The sequence below is a fragment of the Lepidothrix coronata genome, unplaced genomic scaffold (assembly GCF_001604755.1).
Source record: "Lepidothrix coronata isolate B3197 unplaced genomic scaffold, Lepidothrix_coronata-1.0 Scaffold30, whole genome shotgun sequence".
Classification (NCBI taxonomy): domain Eukaryota; kingdom Metazoa; phylum Chordata; class Aves; order Passeriformes; family Pipridae; genus Lepidothrix; species Lepidothrix coronata.
Genome location: NW_016690210.1, coordinates 4,616,492 through 4,644,272, shown reverse-complemented (window position 1 = coordinate 4,644,272; position 27,781 = coordinate 4,616,492). Strand labels below are relative to the sequence as shown.

The 27,781-nt window shown below is 36.3% G+C and overlaps 1 protein-coding gene across 1 annotated transcript in view; it reads right to left on the bottom strand.

Annotated features, from left to right (window-relative positions):
- CASK (calcium/calmodulin dependent serine protein kinase) overlaps positions 1–27,781 on the bottom strand; it is a 202,930-nt gene that overhangs the window by 17,226 nt on the left and 157,923 nt on the right. Inside the window, exons 13-21 of the mRNA XM_017810874.1 lie at positions 25,625–25,702; positions 24,210–24,290; positions 18,511–18,699; positions 17,914–17,992; positions 13,098–13,183; positions 11,107–11,175; positions 5,173–5,241; positions 3,736–3,771; positions 725–940 (exon numbers count right to left, since the gene is read on the bottom strand). Coding sequence (XP_017666363.1) covers positions 725–940; positions 3,736–3,771; positions 5,173–5,241; positions 11,107–11,175; positions 13,098–13,183; positions 17,914–17,992; positions 18,511–18,699; positions 24,210–24,290; positions 25,625–25,702 — 903 coding nt within the window. The remainder of the gene's footprint in view (positions 1–724; positions 941–3,735; positions 3,772–5,172; positions 5,242–11,106; positions 11,176–13,097; positions 13,184–17,913; positions 17,993–18,510; positions 18,700–24,209; positions 24,291–25,624; positions 25,703–27,781) is intronic.

Here is a 27,781-nt window from a genome sequence, read left to right as displayed (position 1 = left end):
ATAAGCCACCAGCGTGCCTGTAGCAAATGTGGATAGAGCCTTCCCAAATCTTCCTTCGCGAAGCCTAGCCATGAAATTTCAGGCTAGATTATTCATATTGATAAACTTTATTGAGTTATGGACACAACTTTCATGGCCCAGGACTTGCTTGCCAGAATTTGTGCTGATGCTTTTAACAGTTTTACTGAACAGCTTCTCCAAGAGGTTGTTTAAAGGCTCTGCACTGTTTTTGTGGCCATTCAGTGCCATTGCTGTTCACTGAATAGGCCATTCGGGGACCTTTGCACTGTGATTTCGTTCTGATTTTTGACTTTCACATGAAAAATGAAGAGGAAAGAAAATCCCCAAACTCCCTCAATGACCTTTCTGCTTGACATCCTGCTAAAACCTTATTCCTGCAGCACTTGCATATAAGGAGTACTAATGAAAACACTGTTTAGAAGCTGAAAGAGAAGTTCATTTGACCCCCTTATGTAAACAATGTTCTACAGTATACCAGAAAGCACAATGTTTTCTAACACAGGTGTTTATTTTTCTAATGTAACCACACCTATGATATTGCAGGTAACTCTACTGCTATGCATATACAAAAAAAATCAATACCACACAAACGGAGGCAACAGACTTTTTTTAAAAAAAGAAAAAAATAATTCAAAAACTGGCCACACAAAAATGAAAAGCATGAAAGACAGAAATAAAATCAAAGCTAAATTCATTTTTTTACTAGAAAATTTAAGTCATACCATTCTTGAAGTTCAGGAGAAGGAATAAGACCTGCAGTACCATTTTTGGAGTTCTCAAGTTTACCCTGCCACCAGTTATGATCGTCTTTGCTAATGATTTGGATAATATCACCAACTCGGAATCTGATGCCAGCTTCTTTGCAAGGAATGAGGTCATCCTTTGCTGGATCATATTCAAATTGTGCTCTTACATATATCTATGAAAAAAAGAGTTTATAAGAGACACTGCAATATTATTACTGGCACGGTATTAAGAGTAACAGGTGATAATCTGATCAGTGAATGCAGCTACACATACTGGTTGCAACAAGCAAAGGAAGAAACAGAATGGCAAAAGCATAAGTGGTAGTTGGAAATGAAACAGAACAGCCCCCCCAGCAAACCATGGAGACATCTGATGTTATTTTGAAAGCTCATGGCCTCTACGTACTGTAAAATCTGAACAGCAAAAAGGTAATGAACTGAGAGAGTCCCTCAAATCAATATCAACTATCACAAAGCAGTACAGACTATAAGTCAGCACTTTACAACTTGTACAACTGCACTTTCCAACTGAAGTCCCACTGTATGTTTTAAAAATTTGTATGACAGGACATTTTACTGGACAGTATAAAGGACCTAGGCCACGTTACTGATCTTTAGTATTTAGGCTAAAAATTTTTAAGATTTAAGACATAAAGAAATATATTTTAAAAATATTAAATAGGAATTTAATATTGCACTTATAGTTATTTGGGAGGAATCTGAGAATTCTCTGCATGGGTTTTTCAGCAGAAGTCTACTCCTTTATAAATGAACTCGATGATTTGAGCAAGTTATTCTCTAAGGAACATTAACAGAAAGAATTCAGATTCTGACTTCATAATTTAAAATAATATACCAATCCTTTCTTTGTGTGTTAGTGAGGTCTCAACCCTAGAAAATAAAAATGAAAGTGATCTCCAGTTTTGGTTGCTAATTACAGCCTTGATGCAGTCAAAGCATCTTAAAATCGAAATTAAATGTCATGCCCTAAGCGGGTAATTTTCACTTCAAACATCACACAACAAAATTTCAGGCAGCTTTGTATACACATACTGCTGATTTTCTTACTAAAAACTGACTAGATTTAAAAACCTCCAACAATTACAATGTTGCAAAGTAATACTCTTCGTATAACCTGTAACAATTACTTTTCAACTTCGCTCAAATTTAGCTCCAAAAATAGCTGCTCCAAATGCAGCTTTAGAACTATTCATGGCACTTAAAAAAGTCCTATAGTAATACAATCTGCAACCCAGCATATGAATAAATTAACTTAAAATGGCTAATCACGTCTATCTTGTATCTGATGTATTTTTATTGGTTTACAGTGAGAGCATCAGATGATAATACCACTATAGAACTCGACTTTTAATATCCTAAATCTGACCCTTGTTCCTCTGTGCATTGAGTGTGTGAGTTTAGACAAATGACCCAATTTCTTTTAATTACCTGAAAAACAGGATATTTTGAAACCAATCATGTTTATTTAGTAACCTGTTTTCCACGAAGCAATCAATATTGAGCCAATCCTTTATTTTGCCTCAACCTTATCTAATGTAGGGTCTAGAATCATCAGCAGTGCTTTTAGCATCTTGAAGCTTCCTTGCTTTTCAGTCCCTGCTCCAGTTTGAGCCCTTATCCACCATACAGTGGCAGTTCATGGAACATCACAGACTTCCTTGCAGATAAAAATCGATCTGCTATCCAAGCCCTTAGCGTCCTCAAGGATGACAAACTGCCAGAAAAATATGCTGGTTCAATGGGAGAAGACTCTTAAAAGAATCAGGTAACTATAAATGGTGTGAGCACGAGAAAAACCATTGCTTTGATATTGCCTTGAACAAAGTCTCTTCTCCTGGGAAAAATACCCTACGAGAAGCAAACAAAAACCTAACCCAACAGCTCGGAATGTCTTTCATGGAGCCCTTCCAGGTCTATATTCAGACAGCTGGAAACTTCAGAAGACAACAGAAAGTTGAAAGAATCACATAGCTGTAAACTCTAAAAATGGGAAATGAAGTGAGAGCAATCCATTCTTGTAACAGATATTCCAGCCATCTCAGCCAGACAGCAGCATAAAAAAGGTTTTCAAAGATAAGAGATAACATCGTTAATTGACTTTTTGAATGGAATTGCAAGAGCTATTATCAAAATTCTTGGTAGAGAAAGAGGCTGAGTACACAGAGATTCAGAGGTAGATTCTGGAAAGACTACACATAACTGGAGCAGTTACTGAAGATGAATCACAAATCACTTGACAGTATGTGTTCATTTGGAGGCTGCGGTAAGAAAAAAAAATCTTAAAATTGTGAAGAGAATGATAGGGAATCCTCTGCAGAGCCCCTAAGGGCTTTCTTGGAATTCTCTGGAGAGGGAAGATCTTTGGTCTGTGATGCACCACCATCAGGTCAAGGTAGCAAAGTTGAGGGAGGTTATTGAATCTGGGTCTTAGGTCTAAAAATTTAAGAAGCTATTCTTCAGACTTATCGAACTTTAACAGAAACTGTCCTTGATGTTTTTCTTTGAAGAGCTTGGATAATATTAATAATTATAGACCAACTCAAGCTTTAGCATCTTTGTCAGTACCATGTTTTAGAGTATTAGACACTTGTCCTACTAGTCCCCATTTCAGTTAAAATACAAATTTGAGCTTTCCTCCAAGATAAAAACCTGCACAGGTCACTGCACAACAGTAAGTCTATTAATGCACTCTGAACTAAAACAACATCCCCAGTTAAATTTACAATGAATTTGTAACTTTCACACACAAGGACACATGAAAAAAAATGCTATTTTGAATTAGCCATGAACAAATGAGTTAAAAAGAAAAATGAAAAAAATGGAACAAATTTTCTAAGCTTAAATGTTTTAGTTCAGCACATACAGAATATGAGTGGGGAAATGATAAGCAGGGATGTTTACTAGCAACTAAGTTTACAAAAATTCCTATGGAGGATTATCTATTCACCTGTCGTCCTTTTGGTTGTGTTGTCGATGGCAAGTCCTGCAGAATAAAGTCAACCCAGGAGAAGAAATTTTCATTTTACTTTTTAAGGGTACACAACACCATTTGTTAGTGATTTATACTACATAACAGTAAAATGGTAAGTTAGACAAAAGTATAAAGCATTGCCCCATGTTTAGGAATACTTTTTTTCTTTAAGAAATCAAACCCAGGCTGTTTAGCAGCAAGCTGAAGAAAGCAGGTAAAAAGTTTAAGCAGATAAAGAATGTGCTTTTTAATAAATAATTCAGCATCTTCAACACAAAAGCACCACCAAGTGAAAGAGGCTCTTTATGTGAATGCCTTTTCCACTTAATACTTATTAAGTCTTGCTTTTAAAAAGAGAAAGAGGCCATTATAAATATTAAAAACCTTATTATTAAAAATGTATAATGTGATTAATTGTGCTGAGAATTAAGATTATAACTACTAATCATTTTACAAATTTAATTTAATTCACAAAAATTTCTTAAATTTTTCATCCACACAATTATTTTTCATTCTACTAATTAGCAAGCACTTTACCTTGTGGCAAATAATTTCTAAGTTGTAGGGGTTTTTTTAGTAGTTAAAGGAGTAGTTACTTAGTTTTGGGTTTTTTTGGTTTGTTTGTTTTTAGCTAGTCCTGTGAACTCATGATACTGACAGCACTCACTGAAGGAACTTGTGTGTAGTTACTACATTGGTCCAAACAATGACAAATGGTAAACAACACGAATTTTAACACTGATATACTTTAGAAAAAAAAAACCAGGAGGTCGACAGCACCTTTCTACCTGAATACAAACAAAACAGAAGTACTTTGTGTTAAAGATGTGATGGTAATAGCTTGGTTTGTAGTGCAGTTTAAAGCCACTTCCTTTTGCTTTCCATATCCAGGCAAGGCTCATGTTTCACACAGTATGTGCACGTACCACGACAGCAGAGAGCACACCAATTCCTTAACTCAGATAGCGGAAACCAGTACACGTTCCAGAGGGCTCTCAAAACACAAAACTCAAAAAAAAAAAAAAAAAGGAATCTAAAGTGTCTCGGGATACCAACTGCACAGTCATGTTTTCTTCAAACACTGCTTCCCAAGATCAGGGTGGAAATAAAACTTCCACTTTAAACCTCTGCTTAGTTTTGAGGAAGTTGCTGACAATGATTTAAGGATGACTGAAGTGTCACAGTACAGTTATTGACATTTAATTCACTGTATGGCTTTTAATGAGAAGAATATGTTGGAAAAAAACCCTTGGGAAAAAAAAAAAAAAGAAAACGGGGAGTTACATATGTAATAACCTCAGTTCTACCATCAGGACAAAATTTTCCACTGACCACACGATAAGTATAACAGTAATGGCAGATGAGCACCAACAAAACTTTCACAGTTTCTCTGTGTGGAACTGGAAATCTTACCGAAACAGAATTGTTAGTGCTGCTATGACCATTAGCTGGGGACTGTCTGGATGTAGAGGGGGAATCTCTCTGAAATAAGACACAAGGTTCATTAACAACACAACACTATCACAGGAACACAGAAATATTTCAAAGAACAGTTACATCCACAGCCTTATAACCATTTTCTTAGCTGCTTCATTTGTGAAAGTTTCCACCCTACAAACTCTGTAAATCTGAAAAGACTTTCCATAATTTATAGATTCAGGTTTGACATTTTGATGTATCTGAGGTAATAACTATTTTCATGTTGCCTTAGCAATCAAACAGCTTTTTAATTAGTGACATCTGGGACTTTTGAGATCTCACGTGGCTGACAGTTCTCCTGGCCCTTAGTCATACACCAGTCTTTGTTAAAGATAAGTATCTAAAAGTTATATGCTGAATAATACTTTGAACAGAATGAGGCACATATTCCATTTTAAAGATGTTTCTAACTATTTTTTCATCTGTGAGGTGGTTGTCAGTGTTGATCAGTCTCTGCTAAGCAAAACGCATTTCTCTGCAGTGCCCCAAAGACACTAAAATAACACCTGGGAAGGAAGCTGGATCCTCTCTTTTCCCTTTTCATCCACTTTACATCACACTGATTATTTTTTCCAACATTCTTATGGGCTTAAAAGCATTAAACGTTGACAAAATACAACACTTTAAAAAGCCACTTCTCTTGACTCAGACTACCAGTGTGTTCCTACACTTCAGTGAGGGGACAGCATTCACAGGGTGCATACTGGGAAATTCTACAGGAAGGATAACAGGAATTTCTGACTGTGTTTTTCAAAGGAAAGGAAACTTGTAGAGCAATTTTTTTCACATGCCATTTTGACTGTATAGTACTTAATCCCACAAGGTCAGAGCCATCTCTTCCAGAAATAAAATAATTCACTCATACATTGTGAAAAAAATAAAAATCCATTCTACCCTCAGAGGAATTTTAGAATATAATATTCCATGTCAAAGGTCGGTTTAGGAATGTCTGGTCATTCTGCATAACATCAGGGATAGCACACAAAAAGGGCTAAAACAGTTTTCAAAGCAAACAAAGTTAGCCCTGGCACATTTTCTCAATACAAGTGCCCTTGGTGAACAAACTAAAAAACAGACCTGGAGCTAAACTGTTCATGCAACATTAATCAGGGAAAGTTACTCTACTAATATTCTCAAACTTATACTAATTATGTGATAGCACTCATAGCTATTTTAAAGCATCAAGGAAAGTTAAAATGACAAGCAATACTTTATCCCTCTTGCTGCCTGTACATGTGATGTGCAACAAACTCATGCAGAACTTCTGCACCTTTCTGTGGACTCCTTAGATAAGATTTAACAGAAAGTTCCATATGTATCTGTGTAGATCCTTGCTTTGATTTGAACACAGCTGAGGACAGACCTGACAATTACCTGGCTGTAAAATCATTGTGGTTCAAAGTATGTGGGTCTGTACACTTTCTGCTACAGGCACAAGAACAAAATTTGCCTCCCGTAACTATTTGCAACTGGGGGAAATCAGCCCTCATTCTAATTAAAACATCACTCCAGCATGACAAGTTTAAAATACTCAAAAGAGAGCAAACAAGCTATTCATTACTGAAAAAAATATAAAAAAAGGAAAAGCCTAAAGGAACCATTATTCCCTTTTTTGAGTGTATGGGATTATCAGCATCACCTTTATAACAGAGTAGCTAGGAGATACTTTTTTCCAAAAAAGCAGTGACTTTCTTGCTTTATAAAGAGATTTTCTGCTTACTCTGCAATTTAGTTTCTTCTATTTTCTCACTTTAAAAAAGAGGTGAAAAATTAATTTAAGCTTTTTTTAAAAAAAATATGGTTTGTTACAATTTGCTGTCAGTGGTGGTTTAGCAAGGAAGCAAGGGAAAGCTTTGGAAAGTTATGCAAACACCCAAGTCATTTAAGGAAAAACAAATTTAGAGAATGCCACTATTTCTGGACTGTCTTGAAGGTTTCTCCCTTTGAAGGAAATTTTCTTGGTCTGAGAATGTTTTGATTTGTATTCCTTCAGCAGTTCTCAACAGAAGACAGCATATTATCCAAAGCAAATGTTGACCATAACATACTGAGAAAAATACACATTTTCGGTGCCACTGATTTCAGTACTGTCAGAAATTAATCTACCCAAGAAACATATGTACAGTTTTTACATAATTAGGCTGTTCTGCCACAATTCAAAGGCATTTAGATTCTTAATCTCCTAGGGATCAGGAAATTAAGATTTTCTTTCAAAGACTAGCAGACTCAAAGGTAAGGAGAAAAACTGTATTATGCACAGTCTAAGGAGACAAATCAATGAGTAGAGAGATCCTTGCAGAATGCTTTGAACTGGCCTGGAAAACTTCAGCTTCGGTTGTGAAGTTGTTTCTCCACTAAATCAGTAAAAGCCCTAGTTTTCCTGGGGATAGGAGCAGGAAAACACTGGGAGGATCCAGTGATTCTGAGTAGTGTGGAAAGGTTATCATCATGTTTCAGTAAACTTGACTATCTAGACTTGTACTTGTCTGGCCCCAAGCCAAGGAACAAAGAGAAGTCTTTGGGATCCTCACTATTCATTGAAGCACCACAGTTGGAGCCTTAGAGGAAGCAACCACAATTATTTCCAAATGATGGCAAAACCAGTTTCCTGTTGATTCCTCGTTCTTGGGTGTTGATTATGAATGATAAATCAATGTATTTGAGATGCAAACCTATAGCAAAAGTCAATTATGTCTACTAGATATGGCCTGATCAAATTACATGCTGACAGGAACAGCTGGATCAATGACATTGTTGTCAGATCTACAACAAAACCCCCCCAAATAAAATCACACAAAAACCAGAGAGACTTTCAAAAAAATCTGAAAATACTTCTACATTTCAGTCTTGCTAAAGCAATGTTTCTGGCGGTATTGTTAATAAAAATATAAAAAAAGGTTTAAGACTATAAAAATTTGAGTACTAATGGAAACTATGTAAGACTGAAAAAAAAATAAATCCATGGTGATTACCACCAGACTTTTAAAATCTCATATATGTAAAAGCTTTTCTTCTTAATGAAGCAACTTAAGTGTTTCACAGAGACAAGCTGAAACATAAAGGATGTTTATAAGGAAATTTTTTTTTTTAAAAAAAAGTACTTCCCTTACCATTCTCACAAATCTGACACTATAAAAAGTTTCTTGGGGAATCTCCTCAGTAGAAAGTAAGAGTGCAAGTGTAGCTAGAGCAAAATGCTTACTCAGTGGGATAAAACTGAGACATACAAACAGCTTAGGCAGCCATCAGCCATAGGAAGAATGTTGCAATAGTTACTTAAGTTTATGTTTACGTAAGCCTGCAACTTTCTGGGTATCTGATGAAGAAAAGCCAACATCCTGACCCCGTGTTATTTAGGTATCTGTGTTAACTCAGGTCATGTGCCACACCAAAAACTAAATAGGCCATCTCACACTAGATCAGCTGATCAAATTTTTACACAAGGGAATCCAAAAGTATTATGTTTCCAAGCAAAGTCTACTCCACGAAATAGAAGGCCTGGTAACTGAATGGAAGGCATGGGAGCAGGAAAAGCCACGAATGCCTAAGAAACTTGAAATTATTCATTGAGATTTTTGAAAACTGTTTAGCAACCCTGAAGTACCACTACAGAGCACAGAGAAAAGACTTCCCTAAATATGTAGAACTGTCTTAATGGTTAGAAAACATCTCTACAAACACTTATTTGAATTTTAAATGACTACAAAAGGAGAAAAATATTGCAAGTGAAATTCAAATCTCATTCAAAAAAATAACATCTCAATCTCCCCACCTTTGTATATAAGGGCCTAAGACAGATTCCAAATAAAGGGCATATCACCCCTGATTCTACTAATATTTAGTTTTTCCTTATTCTAGATTACCAAAAATGTTTTGCCACCCAATGACACGATCACGGTAGGAGCCTCAACCCCTCCTAGTTTCCATTCTGTTTTATATTCCTTTGCTGACAAAACTATACCACGTGAGCACCAGTCCATGACTGAGGGGAGAGGGGAACTAAACATTAATATATACTGAAATGCTACCAAAAAAAAACTTAACTAGTAAGATTATACTCGTGAAGATCAAATATCTGTCAATTTATCCTGCTAGAGGGCACAATAAGCAAGCTTTCTGTGTCTTAGTAATGTTGTTCAACATCGATTATTAGCCTTTATTGAGGGTTAAGAATCTGATTTGTCATCTGAATCACAATCCTGATAAATTCCGTGAAAAAAATACCAAAGGCTTAGTGGTTCTTTAGCAGGATGATTTAAAAATTGTGGCTTTTTGTGTACACTTCTAGCAGTTGAAAATCTAGCCAAAGTCATAGTGTGGCAAAGCAGAGGGAACAGAGTCAGCCTCCTCCGATTAAATGAATGCTAAATGCCATAAAGTCTCACAATGAGACATGCCTTTTTTCTTTTTTTTTCCCCTGTCTTTGATCACACTCTTCTAGTTTAGCTAGGTTTTTTTCACTTCTAGTTTTTTTTCAAATAAAGGTAAGAGTCTGTTTTCCACTCTTCTGTGAAATAGTCAGGAAGAACCTAAGGACACAAAGCTAAAGAAAAGAGATTATCTGCTATTATTAAAATGACACCTAATGGTATTAATTTAAAGCTGTATGCTGTGTTTTTCCAAATAATCATCTTCCCAGCAGGTCTACAGTTTCACTACTATCTCTGTTCCAATGTTGGGAAGTGAGATATCTTCTATTATTACTTCTATTTACAGCACAGAAGTCACTACAGAAATTTGTAACACACTGTAGAATTTCTATTTAATTTCTTTTAAAGACTTTGCATTTCAGGGAAAACTTTTGCTTTCATATTTATACCTTTTAAGAAAATTGGCCTCACATGAGAAAATCTGTCAAACCTTCTACCTCTAAAACCTTTTAGTTTTTGTTGAATTCTATTAGAAGTACAGATTAGAAGTACAGAAGGCAACCAAAAAGCAGTAATTTTTTTTCTTGCAAACAGACTGTTCTGACAACCACAGTAGCAGTTTCTGTGTATTCTAGCATCTGTTGAGACACAAAAACAATTAGGGTGAAATCACAGCTCTAATTAAGATAAGGTGCTTGACTTCAACAGGGGTTGTGATTTCACTCTCGGAATTCTAATTTGGGAACTGTTTGCGCAGTTAAACATGTGGCACAGAGAGACTGGCATCATCTACACAGTGCAGATGCCATCTGTATGCTTAAATTGGAACAGTGGCTCTCAAGTAGCCATCTTCTACAATTTAATTCCATTCAGTTACAATCTGGAACATAACTTCGTGAGCAGAAGGGAATTAAACACTGCTGTGCAAAAACCACAACACCAACTTTCAAGAACGAACTCCAAATCTCTTTTCCTTCTGTAATGACATATACCATCTTTTCATGGAAACATAATATTAAGCCACATGTAACTGTTACACACAACCACCACAAATTTACCTCAAGGGGGTTATACAGAAATGGGTTCTTCAATTAACCCTTAACAGCCCAAAGCAGCAATATAATATTTAAAGCCTAAAAACCAGGAGGAGTGTTCCTCAGCTTAGGAACTTTAACAGACTTCCTGAAGAACAAGTTTAAATGATCATTTTTTTTAAAGGGGCTTCCTAAGTGCACGAGTTGAGGATCCCCTTTCCTATTTTTTTTTTTTAAATAGGCTGTAAAGAGTTAGTTAAGGTGCTGATGAGATGAATATGAAGGCGGGGCTGAGTAGGTAGGTGGGACCTACTCGTGTTCCGTTATCTTTGTTGTAAAATTGGTGTGCGTGATCTAACAGGACAGGCAGAAACAATTTCCCAGAAAGCAGTAACATTCAGCCATCAGCAGGCAGTTAGTTACAGGACTGAGGGAGAAACAGGATGGCTCATTAAATTCATTACCTCACAGGATGAAGATTGCGTGCGATAACTTGGCACAATCTTAAAGGTAATACTTCCACGCATTTCCCTCTGCAAAGAGAGAAGCACTTGTAAGACACTGAAGAGAAAATCTTCAAATCACTGTTGCTGGAAAGGAAAACATCACTGCTCGAGAACAGCAGCGTGTTTTCCTAAAGTAAATATTCAGAAAAGCTAAAATGCTACGGTTAAGTTGCCACTTCACCTATAAACAAACATTTAAATCATCTCTCATTAATCTAAATGATAAACATACATTATCAGTTTGCTTGCCTGACCAGGTTTCAATGCCTAGAACCGAGATTCAGAGATGTGTAGGTTTCTTCCATGTCAGTCTTTTCTTTGTAGCTATATTCCCTGTGATCCACAGACACTCTGCTACTAAAGTGACATTTTCTTCCCTTTCATACATGTTAAACAGCAAAACTGTATTCACAATTTCTGGAAAGCGTCATGTTACAGTAGTAAAGGTAGAAATGTCAAAAATAGACTTTCATCAAAACAGAACACGGAGTCTGTTCGTTTGCATTTACTATAGTATAAGAATATTCACAACAAGTAGCAACTGCAGAATGGCAGTAGATTGTGGCAATGTATTTTCTTAAATAGCAATCTGAATATTAGTGCCACTACATGGCTGACAACTGCAGGATTTGGTCTGGGCAGAAATCACTTCAAGTAATTTCAGAGTTTTAACACCTTCTCTCTTTGGCTGGCTTGCTGTGACCCCCAAAAAGTGCTATTTGCCTGGACTCCCTTTAAGCTTGTCTATATAGCTCTGGAACACAACAAAAGGATTAGTGATACCATCCACGATCCCAAGGTTAGGTGGCAGGCAGAAAAATGTACAAGTGTTATAGAATATCAAAATGACTCTACCAGCAAGGGCCAAGATGGAGTTTTCCTGGCAAAAGACAGGCTGTCTGAGCTCAAAATATTGTTTTTTTTTCCTTTGTAACACCAATAACCATGAGCACAGTAGTTATAAACTGAAAGAAGGGGGGGTTCCAGCTACATGTAAAGAACACATTTTTCCCTATGATGATAATTAAGCACTGCAACAGGTTGCCCAAAGAAGCACCTGTCCTGTCAAATGTCTGTCCTTGGATATTTCCCAGGCTTAACCAGGCAAAGCCCCTGAGCAACCTGGGCTGTATTTAATGTTGACCCTGCTTTGTGCAGGAGCCTGGACTGGAGACCTCCTGAGGTTACTTCCAGTATTTAATGATTCTGTGATTTATTGCCTCTCTATTTGTGTAGCAACGACACCAACAGTCAAGAAAAGCTTCTTTCCTCTCATAGTCTACTCAGTGACCACACCGGGTGTAGACTCAACAATTAAAATAAGGGCATGACTGAGAAACCTGATCTAGCTGAATGTCCCTGCTCATTGCAGGGAGGTCGGGCTACATGACCTTTAAAGGTCCCTTCCAACCCAAACTATTCTGTGATTCTATGATCTTTATAGACTAACTTGGGATGAGTAATAGGAGGAAAGCAGTAGTTTTGCTGTTATGACTACAAGAGACAAGAGAAGAAACTCCTACATTTCAATGAACAAAACTCAGATATTAGGGAAAAACTTTGTAAAATGTATAAGAGTTACACATGAAAGTGAATTGCCTGGAGAGTTTGGGCAACCTCTACTAGTCAAGTTTTTTTGAGAGCTGGCTAGACATACATCTGTCAGGAATGGCTGGGTGTCAATGATCTTTTTTGTGGGACTAAATGGAATAAATAAAATTACACCTGAACCAGCCCAGGGTAGAAGGTTCAAAAAAGCCACTACTGAAAACAGGGGAGAGCCTGTAGAAGGCTTTAAGAGCTGAACACATGAACTCTTTCATTGCATGCCTATGCAGTCTATCAAGAACAAAAGAAAAAGGGGAAGTCAGAACACAATTACATAAAAGTTTTGTCTAAATAAGACAGGCACTTTTATAGAGAATGTGAGAAATATTTCAGGCACTTACAAGCATTTTTTGTAGTTGTTCTACAGTTTGATTTGCCACACTGATTCCATTTATTTCTCTGATTTCATCCCCTACATGTAGCGTACCTGCAGAGTTAACAAAACACACAAATCACCTCAAACATGCTTTTACAATTTGAGATAACTGTAAGACAGTTCTAATATTCACAGAAAGGCATAAATACAAAACAACATCAGAATAACTTTTTGGTTAGATTCAGAAAAGGACTTTGTATTAGGTGCCAAAGATTACAAATCTGTCTTTCAGAGTGCAGTGAATACACCCACAAGAGATGTGCAGGCACCCTATAAAGTCCATGGGTAAAACGTCAGAGCCTTACAAGGACACTGCAAAATCCCACACATCAAAAAGAAGGTCACCAACAACTTGTCAGCTGGAAATGTTCAACAGAGATATTCAAACAATATTTTATCAGATGACTACTTAATGAAGTTTGGCTTCTGCACATAGTCTTGATTTTATCTGTCAGACCTCTGTATTTTTTCATTTCTCTGATTTTGATTTGCCATAGTTACAGCATGCATTTTCTGTATGGGCACTTGACTTAAGCTTGAATACAAATGATTGGTGTCAGATGATGAAATAAACACCTGCTTGGCTTAAGCAAGTCATAAACTGACCTGCTGAAGCCGGAATGGGAATGAGATGCTACTATATGGCTCTAAGGCACCACAAAAGCTCAACAGGGAGAAGCACCAAATGAATTATCTTCAGGATTAGAAGCAACCTAGGAGGCTTTTTGAATGATAATTTCTGATTTAAGTAGCTCAAACCAACCTAATTCTCTAGTAGTTCTCACAAAAACCCTTCCATGGTTTATTATTAGTCAGAAGAGGTTTTCCATACATAATGAAACATGACAAGACCATTTACTTCACATATTTTCCTTTCTGCTGTATGATTTAAAGAATTTGTGCAACTATACTCTTCTAAATACTGTACTTCATACAATTACTGTACCTATTATAAATAATCTTACTCTGAAAACAAGGAACTGGCAAACATTTCCTAAACTAAAACACAGCTATAGAAAATTACCTGAAAAAAAGGCCAATCAACTACAATCCTGAAAACCCCTTAGAATTCTTTTTCTGAACCAAAATTATTTTTCCAAAGAATACGATGGAAGCAAAACTTTCAGCTGGTACAAACATAAGAAAATCGAACTGTGTGCCTGCTAAACACAAGCACAGCCTGAACCAAGGAGAAGAATCCTGAAAAGCTCTGTTGCTCTGATTCCCACTGGTCTCTCTTCTGTGAAACAGCAGCTCACTTGGCAGTGCTACAGGAGAGAGCCCAGAGTTTACAAAAACTTTCAGTACTCTAAAGAGTAACTTGTTCAGCCAAATTAAATACTCTGAACAATTCAACAGGGGCTGATCTGCTGATAGTGAAATTATAAAAGAGGTCTAATCACAATTTTTGTCCCAATTTTCTCTTCAGTGGAAAAATTATCACAGTTAATAGTTCACTGAATGGGAATCCAACAGTCCTGCATCTGAATTTCAAATTAATCTAGTTCACATCTAGAATATTAATGATCAAATCTCTAGTGAAACACTTTGAAAGTTCAGTTTTGTCAGACTTTCTGAGGAAAGCATTCACTACTTGATTCTTTAAAAATTATTCTAAAAAAAAAAAGGGGGCTCTGTGTTGACTCCATCATGCCAAAATCTAACTGTGTTTGAAATAAGTGTAATTGTTCTTAAACAATAATACTAATTGGAAAGACCATACTGCCTGAAATAGTATAAAGATTCTTTGACATTATTCAAAACATAAATCTGATAGAATTAAATATTAGAATGAGAATCAGATTCAGTAATATCCCTGCATCAAATCATTGCAATAGTGCACGCAAATAAAATTCCCTCTTCTGGAGCATTCCCCATTTCTGCTACTCTGACAGAAGTGAATATTGTCATGTTCATGACTGTAAAGGAACAGCATACATAAAAGTTGGGAATAAAGCATGGACATCAGCAGCAGATGGTCATTCTCTTTTGTGGGGGTGGATGCTCTGATAAATCAGAGAAAGACATTTTCAATCTGAGGGGAGAGAGGTTTATCATTTGCTGAAACATTCTACTCTTTAAAAATATTGTTGTTGGAAAAGTGTTCTTGACATCTGTGAATAACAAGCCTTCTCTAACATTTGTAACTCCCATGGTACCTTTGCTTAACCAGATTTTGGCTGGTTTTGGTTCCTTTTCTGTTGGCAATGCAGTGTTTATTTACAATTTAAGCTATTCAGGACTTAGTGGTATATAATACATCTGTAATAGCAAAGAATAGATATATCTCTGAAAGTAAATGATTTCCTCCTTTGTCTTTGCAAGAGAGAGTGAGGACAGTTTGAGGAAGTGCGTGCTCTTGCTCTGCACAGAAGTATGAGAAATCCCACCCTTTTAGGAAGAAGACGGAACAAAATCTTGGATTCCCTATTTGGAAACATATTTAGTAGCCATAGGAAAATTCTGCAGCTTGGAAAATGAAGGGCTGTGAACATATAATCATAGTTTCACAGAGATTTTGTTAGAATTGAATAAACCTTATCAAGGGTAACTGTATTTTAAAAACCGGTGTCAATTTGACATTAAATCACTTTAAGAATGTAGCACAGACAATGCACAACTGCTGTTTTTCTGTTGAGGTTAAATGGGCAGCCAATGGTCCTCTCTATTCTTTGGAAATCTTTTTAAATGCCATATTGGGACCTCTTGTCAAGTGCATCTTAAGAATGAATTCACTTTTAAGCACATAAGCTCCAAAATCAGTCAGCAGCAAAGAACACACGGGTTAAGGTACTGAAACCTGCTGAGAGTTTTGGCTCTATACAGATCCCCTGAAAACAATATTTATGGTATGAGCAGTCTAAACAAAATTCACAGGTAAAAAGTAAATGGACAACTCAGCAAAGTTAAGGCACAGACTCCAAGGTGAAAGTTAAGCCTGAGATCTATGATACATTTAATTTACTTATCCTAAAAAAGCAGACAAGTCAATAAAAAGACAATTTTTAATGACTGAAACTGGTGTTTTAATTTTCATTGAGCTGAATCCTCTGAAGGTGGAAGTAGATAGAATCTTTAAAAGCCTCTCTTCCCACTTTAACTCCCCCACCTTTTGAATAAGAACAATTATAATCAGCAGGATTAGATACAGCTGCCACAGAGATAGGAGGCTACTTCACAGCAGCTATTTTGTGATTGGGAATTGTGCAGTTTGTACTTAATATTGCTGAAATTACACAGTTCCTGTAACCCTCCCAGTAGATTTATTATCCACTCATTGCTGGTATTGTCTGGCAGTTTTCTATACAGCAGACAGCAGAAAAAAATTACATAACACCCCTCGAAAATCAATATGAGCCACAGACCTTATCAACAGTATTCAAAGAAGGTGCTTGAGATCACTGTCAAATTACATTTGCATTGTCCTATTCAATAAAAATATTCTAAATAAAGGTATGTTGAATGAAGAAGTGAAACCAAGAGGTATCTAGAACACTAACAAAATTGGAAGCATTAAAAAATAATGAGTGACAATACTGAAGTATACTTTACTTTCAGACTAGACCTATGGACAGAAGAGCTACATTAGTGAGATGAAGCATATAGAGAATAGGTTGTATTTCCAAAATCTTTAGAAATAAAAGACACTGCATAATGAGAAAGAACAGAGTTTTAATGGGCACAGTTGGATTTTTTTGCTCAGCTTTAACAGGTTTTAAAAGTTTCATTAGCCTCATTATGGAACAGCCATGTGAAACAATACTCTGCAGAGCATCACCACTATCTAAGCAGAGCTGAAAGAAAACCTTCTTCCCGGGAATCTTAAAGCAATCTCCTTTTAAAACTCACTTCTAGATGCCAAATAAATTTTGATTTAAAAGGTCCTCTAAAAAATATAGCTCTATCTGAATTGCATCTTTGCTTGTATGAAATCTTTTCTCTTTCCTGCTTCTTGACAGTTTTTACCAACATTAATGGGCTGAAGTGAATGTTTTCTCCTCCTAATTGCCTGCTCCTAGGTTCCTCTGGAATAGAAGTAGTAGGCTAGAGGGAACTTTGGGCTGAAAAATGATGAAAAATTTTGTGTTCATCAAAAGAAAAAGATGGCAGTCCAAAAAAGTTAAAGTAACTCTTTTAAGGGTGCAATCCAAACTTGCAGCTAGCTACACAGCAGGAAAGTTCATCTGTTTAAAGTAGGAGAAAACCCTGTTATTTTTGACATGTGATCTGGAAACACAAAATAGAGTAAAGGAGAAAACTGGAGATGAGAAAAAAAATGCATGTTTGCACAGTTTGTTATAGCAGTGAAAACTGAAAATAAAGAGTCAAGTTCTAGGCACAAGTAATATTTTTATTTTAAAAAAACATTTTTGTAAGCCTCAACTTAAAAAATACAAAGGTCCTCAAGAATTGTATTGGACAAAGATCTTTCATTTTTGCAAGGGAAAGTATTGTTACTTGTCTAGGGAATTTTTTTAAACAGAAGATAAAATAACCACAGCTCCATCCAGAAATTATTGGCATTTCATTGTCTTGCTGAGCTATAATCAGTAATAGTATAGTAATTATCCTAATTAAGACCTAAATGAAACACAGTGGGCCCTGACCTCAAAACGCTGGCAGACATCTGGAAGGTAACTAAAGCAGTTAGCTGAGTCCATCCAGATACAGAGGTGCACTGCTATGGAATAGCAGCCATCAAAATGAGGAGTATGTACCATTACACAGTTTGTACAAAATTACTGTGTTCGAAGACAAAACTGTTCATGAGACATGCTTACCTTGCCGGTGAATCATTCCTCCGTGCATAATTCTTGCCACGATGCAATGGTTCAGCTCATTCATTTTTAAAGTGATTCCCTGGAAAAAAAAGAAATGTTTATACTTTTAAAAATAAACCACTAAGCACTGTGATTCTTGAGTGGTTAAGAACAGTCACTTTTCCTAAAAGCTTGAAGGCAGGGTATAGATTTTGAGGTTAAAACAAAATCTTTGTCATTCAAATATGGGCAGTGAAAACAGATACTATTTATAAGTGAAGATGCAACACTTTAACTTAAAAGCATATAAGATTCTGGTTTGTTAAAGACGTGAGTTTGCATTGAAGTGTGAAGTGTCCAGCTTGGTTTAAAGCATCATTTGCTATAATTACTGCGAGGCTGACTTAAACAAAACCAGCTCTAGTGGTACAGTGTGAATGCAGACAGAGCATTTCAAATTAAGAACACAGACAGGAGGACAATTATCTACAACGGCTGCTGAACTATTCCGGTCTATTGGCAACCCTGCTTCAAAGTGCAGAAATTGTCGTCAAAATCATTGTAATACTGGTCTTCACCAGCACAGAGTCAAGAAAAACACTGAGGTTCCATCCATACCATTGGTTCATCCGTGTTCTTCTGGAACTGCACCAGCCGAACCCGCGTTACGTTCTCCATATCCATGTCGCCGTTGGCGCTCTCTGGAGAATCCCCGTTTAAGTATGGAGACGTGGGAGGAGGGGTGACCCTCAGCGCTTCGTCACTGTAAACTTCATGTGCCACTACATCATGAGTTTGAAGTAAGGCCTAGAGGAGATTACAGCAACGAAACATCAGACTTGCATCACCTCCGATGTCCCCCGCTCATTGCCTCTAAGTATTTTTGAAGCTTTTCAGAAATTAAAGGAAATCCAAGATATTTGTGCCTTGCTTTCTATATAGGAACTTTTGCCTTGAAGGAGTCTCAGATAAACTTCATCAGACTGTAAATGCAGGCAGACATACCTAGCATTTAAAATCAGCATGAGTTAACATGATTTTTTACCACAGACACATCAATGAGAATGATGCTGCCTCCCTCTCCCTCACCTTCTCAACAGCTGCAAAGTGCCAGAATGAAGCCATCTTTATATGCACAAACACAGAACTGGGAATTTACCTTTCTGAGCAAACTATTCTATAACAATTATTCTATTAAAATGGAAAGGTATTCAGATCCCACGGCATTTCATTCTAATAAAGGCAGAGTGTGGATCAGTACTGACTGAAAGAATGAAATACTGGTCTTTTTGTTTACTAGCAAAATCGCTTCTATACTCTCCCCTACCCCTAGAGCAGGGACACAGCACCACTACACTGAGTTCAAAATGCTTGACAAAAACTGCATTGTAAACCAACAAACTGCTCAAATACTACTTCATTAGCTTTGTTGTTTCTTGATGCAAAGAATGATACAACACATAACTGATCAAACGTATTGAAATATCTTCGATAACCAAAATAACCAACTGTGTAAGAACTCCAAGCTGGGGCAAAGACATGAAGCTTGTATAACTGTAAAAAGGGTAACAAGTAATATGAGATAAAAGTTGGACAAAGCATAAATATTAGCAAACCAGTATTCAACAGGATCAGGCTTTTTTAATGGAAAATTCCACTGTTCTCCAGGATACCTTCAAGAGCCACACCTTTCATCCGTTTCACATTTGCATTCAACTCTTAATAATGAGTATGTTATAGACAACTTGCTTCTGTCCAAAAACTAAATCCAATTCATATGTGAACATGCTGGCTCTACTCCTCTACACCAATCAAGGACAGAAACAGATCTGCTTTTAAACCCAAAGGGATGGGTTTCCCAGATGAGAATTGATAAATCCAGTCTAGTTCTTACAATATCTCTATAAAAGTAGAGGTACGAGCCACCACTGCTGTTAGGTCAATCTATATTATAGTTAACATCTTTTTAATTTTCATTTAAATGCTCACAGCTCTCAGCTTGCAAAACTCATCAGTCTTGCAAGGCTTGAGATTGACCATCTAGAATTTGTTCTGGCAGAGAACCCTGACTCTGCAACATCTCAGTCTTCAGTTAAAGTGTTTATGCAAAACTTACACTGCAAAAAGTACAGAAAAATCCCTAGAAGATGTAGAAGTGGAACCCAAAGCAGAAATGGGGTTTTAATGGCCACTAAAAAATCCTAAATTTGTTCCCAAGGTAGCACTTCTGAAGTGTACCATGTTATAAAAGATAATTTCACTAGAGTTGGGAATTCAGCATTGTAACGATGGAATGGAATTCCCTAAACTAACAACGCACTGCCCACATTCCCTCCTGTTCTTCTAGTCTTTCAAGCTCACCTACACAATTAGTATTTTTAGTTAAATACTAACCTGTATCTGCACTTTCTATTTTTCATCTTATTTTGAAAACCACTAAGCTAAAGCTTGCAACAATTCCTCTGCACTGGTCTGCAATACTGAAGCAACATTTTATATTAACATCTTAACATAAGTTAAACCACTTTAGCAAGGTTTACTTAAATTTTGACTTATTTAATTAGGTGTCAATTTATGTGTGAATACTCCAATGAAGGTTTAGGAATTTAGCTTAATTCTCATTCCAGTATCTGAAAACCGTTTGCAGTTGTCCCAAACAGGACGAGAGCTGATGTTACAAAAAGCATCCATTGTAGGAGTGAGTGTGGTCTTGGCTCTGTAACAGAGTAGGATTATCTCCTGTGATTCCTTCAGCTCAGCCTACTCAAAGCTACTTACTCAACTTCACCATCCCTGGACGTATTTAAAAGTCATGTAGATGTGGAGCTGAGGGACATGGTTTAGTGGTGGACTTGGCAGTTCAGACTCGATGATCTCGGAGGTCTGTTCCAACCTAAACAATTCTGTGATTCTATGGCCCCTGTAAATGTCACACTCTCCATGCTTTAGAATTACATTTCTCATGTAATTCAGGGCCTTACATTTGTTTCACATCAAGCATTTGCTTTGCTTGATACTATTTTCAGCAATAATATGCACCTTGTAGGAGCTTAAAATAGGGCACTTTGAACATTATTAAAGGTTGATTTTACTAGATGACTTCTGAATGTGTTAACAAAAATTAACACAAATTCAGAAACACCAGACATTAAAGTACAGCAAGCTCAATTTAAATATAGGAAACATTTAATCAAAAGATTGCTATTGACTTTACTTAAGGATACTTGTTTTCTGTTAATTTTGATAATTTAGACTTTATTTCCTGTCTTTTTCCTTTGCAGAATATGATAATCTTGCTAAAAATAAGTTTAATGAGAACAAGTACTTTCTACCATATTGCAGGATCACTGTCTGCAGAGAGGAGTGTAGGAAGGCACATGATGATGGATAAAACTTCAATATGTAATTAAGTAAAAGTCTCCTAGAACAGCGAATGCTTAAATTGCTGCAACATACCAAACATACATAATAGAATCTTTTAGAGATGAAACTGGAATGTTTGAAAAACTACTGGAAGTTGTGTAATGGAATAAAAGCTCCTTGAAATGCATACTTAACAAATGAGGTATTTGATAGTATTTTAAAGAATTCTTAAATTAATTAGCTGCTGAAAGACCTTTATACAAAATTTACATACACTTCTTTAAATTGTTAAGTATGTACAGATTAAATTAATAATTTATTCCTGTACCCATAAGATGCATGAGGGTAAAAGAAAACCAAAACAACAAAACCCCTTGAACTCAAAGATCTCAGTTAAAACACATATTTTATTGTCTTTGGTTCTGTAAAGGCCTGTACAGTCTAACCCACTAACACTGTGGCTAAGTAAACAAGACAGACTTCACTCTTTTCCTTCATAGGGATACACATTAGATAATAACATAAATAACAGTAAAATAGTCTGTTATCATACAGGTGTTAATGCACATGATCCTACTTATTACACCTTATTGCTTCAGTGTCTGTGCATTAATAATGAGAGTATTGCCCTGTGCAATTGCTGGCAAACACATGGAGTGTAGGCTGACAACATTGTTTTGTACAATTACTCCCTTTCTTTACAGTCTCTATTTTAAAGGCTTTGGCTCTGAAGGGAAATTTGGCAGAATACAACAAACACAAGCATAACTTTGTTAAGGTCTGCAACCCCCACAAAGGTGCATCTGGAAGCTGGTGTGGGAATGATGGGAGAGGATGGAGTTGCTCCTTTGACATCTGGAGACTCTGCGGTATCTGCACTCTACAGGTGTGGATCCACACCAACTTTTGCTGGTTTAACTGCTACTTTACACTCCTCCCTAACCCAAACTGTTTCTGTTCCTATGCCCATTCTGGCTCTGGCAGTAGTCCTGTTATCCTAAATTCTTTTTGCTAAATGGATTGGGGTTTTTTTGAGCAATTTTCTACTAGTTTAGCACAGTGCAATGCTGAAGTGCAGTTTCAGGTGAATGTCAGAACAACTGCAAGGGAGAGGATGAAACATGGGAAGAAGGGATGATGTGATTTCAAAAAACTAGCAATTTAGCTTGGGATGCCATAGACTAATTTGCTGAAATTACTACTCATCAAAAATAGTTGTTATGGAATTGCAGCTTATTCCTTATAAAAACCCACTTTTTATACAATTGCAGCAAAAGAATTCTGACAGATGGTTTTAAATTTATGATATCAGGAAACAGAGATAGCTATAAAAGAGGATTTTCAACTCATTTTCCTGTCACTTGATTTGATACATGAAATTTCAATATACCACAATCATTTTTACTGATGCCCGCTCAAAAATAATTTATACTTAAAAAATGCTCCTTCTCCACAATGCCAAATGGTTTTACAACAGTGTGGTAATTACACAAAAAAAAGGTAAATCAAACGAACCCGTCAGATTCCAGATAAAGAAGTTGAGTACCAGTGAGGTTTTTTTTTAATCTTTCTTACAATGCAGCTGAGTACCATTCCATCTTGTTTTATGTTCTATTTCAAGCAAGTATTCCTGTTAAATGTTGAACCAGAGCTGTTACAAACTTCAGGATAGATACCATCTCCAGGGAATAACGTCAGTGTGTTGCTGAGTACACACAGAATAACCAATGTCTGCATTAGCAATTAGTGCAATGAAATAGGAGTGAATCCAAAAGTAAAACAACTGGATTAGTGAGGACCTGATGTACTGAACACATTGCAGGGGTTTTTACTTATTCCATCTTGCCCTGTGGACTGAATGTCCATCAGCTGCTGGGTTACACTGGCTCCTGGCACACATCTTTGAGTGCAATTTTGTCTGAAAAGAGTCAGTTTGCACGCTCTGAGACCCTTATGTGACACAAGCCAAAGCACTGTCAGGCCAATCAGGAGATTCACTTCAAAAACACACTCCTGATCCAATTTAAAGTACTAAAATAAAAGCACCCAAAGCTACAGTGGCCATCAAAAGAACACACTGCGACATGCAGCTATCCAGATTTCATCTGATACCTGAGTAGGAGGTTGGTTTCAGCTCACTCTTTCCTGGAAATTAGGGTTATCCTTCAGACTTACAGTAATTCAGCTTTCAGGTGAGCAAACTCCACAAAGCCCCCTGCATATAATCCTTGTGTTAGGGAAAGTCAAGTTCATGATTTAAACTGACAAGAGTGTCTAGCAGATTTAAGCAAACACATTTATTTCTGAACTTATGAGCTTGATCTACAGCACAAACAAAAGAAATCCCTCAAGTATTTTCACCAGACTGGACTTCAGTAACTTGAACCAAGATATCAAGCAGCCACATCCCTGAACTTAGGACAACTACTGCTCACAAATCAGATTTGGGAAATGCACACAGTAGAAGCTGATAAGTAACACAAACTCATCAGACTGTACAAGCTATTGATTTATTAAAAAATAATATTAAAAACCCACTTATTTTGCAATGAATTCACACAACTTTATTCTAAAAAGGCCTTGGGAAAAAGGAAAAGGAGGATCTCAGCTCTACCTATGGATATCCAAAAGGATTCATTCTTCTTTCTATGTGCAACACAGCTCCCCCAAAAGACAGTGAAAAGACAGTGAAACTGCTCCATAATGAGATTACTTCAAACGACTGACAGTTTTCAGCACAGTAATGAGGACTAACAGTAGCAGCAATAGTAATTCTTTTGCCAGACCAGCAGATTAGAAACACTTATTAACAGGTATATTGTATGCAGTTTCATCACTTAGAAATTTTAAGGAGAATGTACTGAACTTAGGTTTTTTAACATAAAGAATATAAAAAAACAAGCCAAAACAAAAAAACCCCACCCAACAAACCAACAAGAGTAGAATTTGCTTACCATGAAATGAGGTTGTGTTAAAATACGCTTTAGCTCCTTTGCATCATTGTTCTCTGGGTAACATGAAATTTCTTCCAATACCTGCAAGATAAGCAGGAGAAATGCCCCTAGTAACTTTCTTTTAAATAAAGTTATTAAACAGACGAAAGCCCTCACTGCTCAGTCAGAGTATCTCCAAAATGCTTACACAAACCAACATTTTTTGACAGGAAAGGGCTTAGGAGAATGTGCCCCTGCCCTGCGAGAATAAAATACCTCATTCCAATTTTCTCTCTGAAATAGATTAAAGCAGAAATTTGAAGGAAACATTTGTTCTTTTTTTTTTTTTTTTCAATTGACAGTATTCCTCCAACAGCTAAATATATGGAGACAGAAATGAAGTGCTAATAGGTGACACACATGACCACCACCAGGTGTTACTTTCGTACATGGTCTCAATTTATTAAAACAATCGGTTTAAAAGCAGAATTAAAAACACTCATAAAACTAATTGTTAAAAGGCACCAAGTGTAGGTGGGCCATCTGCTACCCCATCTCCAAGCTCCAGATTTTATAAAAGCTGAGCCATACGTCATCTTATCATTGGGGAAGGAGTAGGGAGTAAATGAGCTTTAAGTCCTTCGCCTGCAACCAGATTCTTACACCTTTATTTTCACATGCTTGGACAATAAAAGCATGTGAAAAGACTATTTTGCTTCTGGAAGCACATCCCAGCATTAACTGCCAGAAAGTTTTGCAGAACAGGATTTCAGGATATCTATCAGTGTGAATTCAGTTATTACATAGTTATAAAGTCTTCCTGTTCATTCTGTTTCGATACCACTATAAACAGTGTTTTCCTATGACATTGCCCCCAATGACCATACTAATTTTTACTGGTAATACATAATACAACTTCTTTTTTTAATACTTGCAATAAATGAACAAATAAAATACTATTTGCCAGGTATAAAAAATTAGGAACATCTGTGCCTATATATCTTTGGTTTTAGTGGGCCACCCTCACTGCACTTCTAGGTCTGCTCTTCTTAGACCTATCTAAAATAAACTTGTTCTTTCAATTTACAAAGCTGATACTTTTTTTTTCTGTGACTAAGCCACAGAAACATCAAACTTCTGCTGCAGATGAACAAACTGAACATTAAATATGCTGCAATTACCCAACAGAAGGGTTTCTTTTAACACTGCTATTGTTGTAACAAAGGTTAAATGATTAAACTGAGTAATATTCATAACCCTTACAGACATAATGGAATTCTGCAAGTTTATACAACTTGCAGTTGTAAGCAATGATAGCATCCCAGAAAATAATACAGATAATGAACCAAAATGCAGATCTTAATGAAGTAAAATAAGTTCCAGTTTAAATACAATCAAACTTTCAAAGTAAAAACGATATATTTTAAAGCCATTACCTCTTTGGCTCTCTGTACAGCATCACTTGGAGGATTCCTGATTTGTGGTGAAGATTTTGTGTTTATTTTGTCATAAAGCTGAAATAACAAGAAAACAAACTACTGAAATCATATCCTACTTTAAAATAAATTGGTGAGTGCTTACAGTAGCCAGCCTATGTTACCAGGATTAGGATGACTGTTAAACTGCAAAACCCACAGATGTTTTGTATACAAAATCTAGCAGCTTAGGGTTTTGGCTTTTCATTTTTAAACATTTCCTGATTCGAACAGTGCCATAGATTCAGAGTTCATAGGATGACATGGGAAAGTTCAAGAGGTTAAGGGATTCTGCAAACCTCCCATGCCTTTTCCACAGATTTACAGAAACTATATTCTTCTACCAGAAGTGTTCCTATGAATCTTGAATAAATGCTGTAAATCATACATTATGCTGTAAAAACAAATTAATCTGCATATCCCACTTGTCTCAATAAATCAAACCACTGAACATTTTGAACAGTAATTTAAATAAACCTCAGGATGTGGGAAAATGCTCTTAAAGATAGAACCCTACCAAAGCCAAAGACTTGGGAGAAGAGAAAAACAAGCCTTCCAAGAAGGGGTGCTCACAAAAAAGAGTACCCTTATTTTATTTGTATCTTCCACTGGACAGATGAATGCGAATGTATTTAAAAAGGCTATTGTAAACCTTACAGGTTCATTATTTTTTAAAAAAACCTTCTAAACCCCATACAACTATGGAAAACACAATAGGAAAAAGAACTTCAGGTTCAAACTAGGTTCTTTTACAGGTTCTTTTTCATACAAATCTTACAGATTTTGCAAGTTTTAAAGGAATAAAAGTATACTTAAGAATAAGCAGGCACTGTAATAGGCAGTATTTTCAAATAAAAATATTTTGGCTTACATTTCAAACAATATAAAGATGGTCATGCCTGTAATTATTTCTTATTTATGTTAGACTACTTCTTTGAAATATAAGACAGAAAAAAGACACAAATAACTATTTTTAGGAAATCACAAGAAATTTTTATTACACCACAATGAGGGTGGTGTAACTGCAACAAGTTGGCCAGGGAAGTTGGGGAATCTCTCAACTTTGGAAATACTCAACATGCAACTGAAATTAAAAACAGTGTGTGCACTGTATTCAAAATACAAAAGAGACTCCAGAACCTTAATCAAATCCTAACATTGTAAAGGATGAGTTGACAAGAACCCCCCATTTAGGCTGCTCAGCAAGGAGTTCTCAGGAGCTCCCTCTGTGAAGCCACAGCCACAGCTCCACTGTTTGGCTTAGAATGACCTTGGATGTTTGAAAAAGGGAATCTTATAAGGACACAGAATTGCTTTTTTCTCTTTCTCACATGAAACACCATTCAGTTTTAGAAGATATGTAAATTGCTATAAATGCAATCCAACACAATCATAATTTTCCTGTGTTAACAAAACAATGCACATGTTGAACATTTCACCATGATTTGTTACTTTTTCTTAAATAAGTAAAGACAAACTACCCAACTCCAACAACTCCAAATCATTAAGTATCACACTTATACACCTGTTAGGAAACTGCATCAAGCACAGTTTAGTGAGTAAAGTGCAACAGAAAATGCACGATACCCAACATGAATATTATTGAATGTCTTTTTCTAAAAGTCACACATACATACTGTTTAAGTTTAATGAAATTACAGAAAAGTTACCATGAAAATATTTTTACTAGTTATTTTCTAGCAAGGGTTGAAAATCTAAGTCACTGAAATTGCTGATTTCCCTCAAGTCATTATGTTACTGTGATCCAAAACCACCAGCCATTTACAGAAATAAATCATGGGAGAGTTATCTTTAGAGATTAGGAAGGAGGCAAAAAAGAAAGTAGAGAGCAGAGTTCCTCTAAGAATGTTTAGGAAAAAAAAATCAAGGCAAAGTTCAGACTAAACAAGGGTGCGTTTATTTTTCTGTAGCTCCTTCATGCTGAGACAGGGCAATTAAATCATCTTCCAGGACTGCTACTTACTGAGATTTGCTTCCAAGGCACCAAACTATTAGGAAGGACTCTGACAGAAAAACCTTCATATTTGCATTAAGGTTTAAAGCCAATACATTACTAAAGTCACATGATTGTGGAGGTAGAAGAGAGCCTCATCTAGA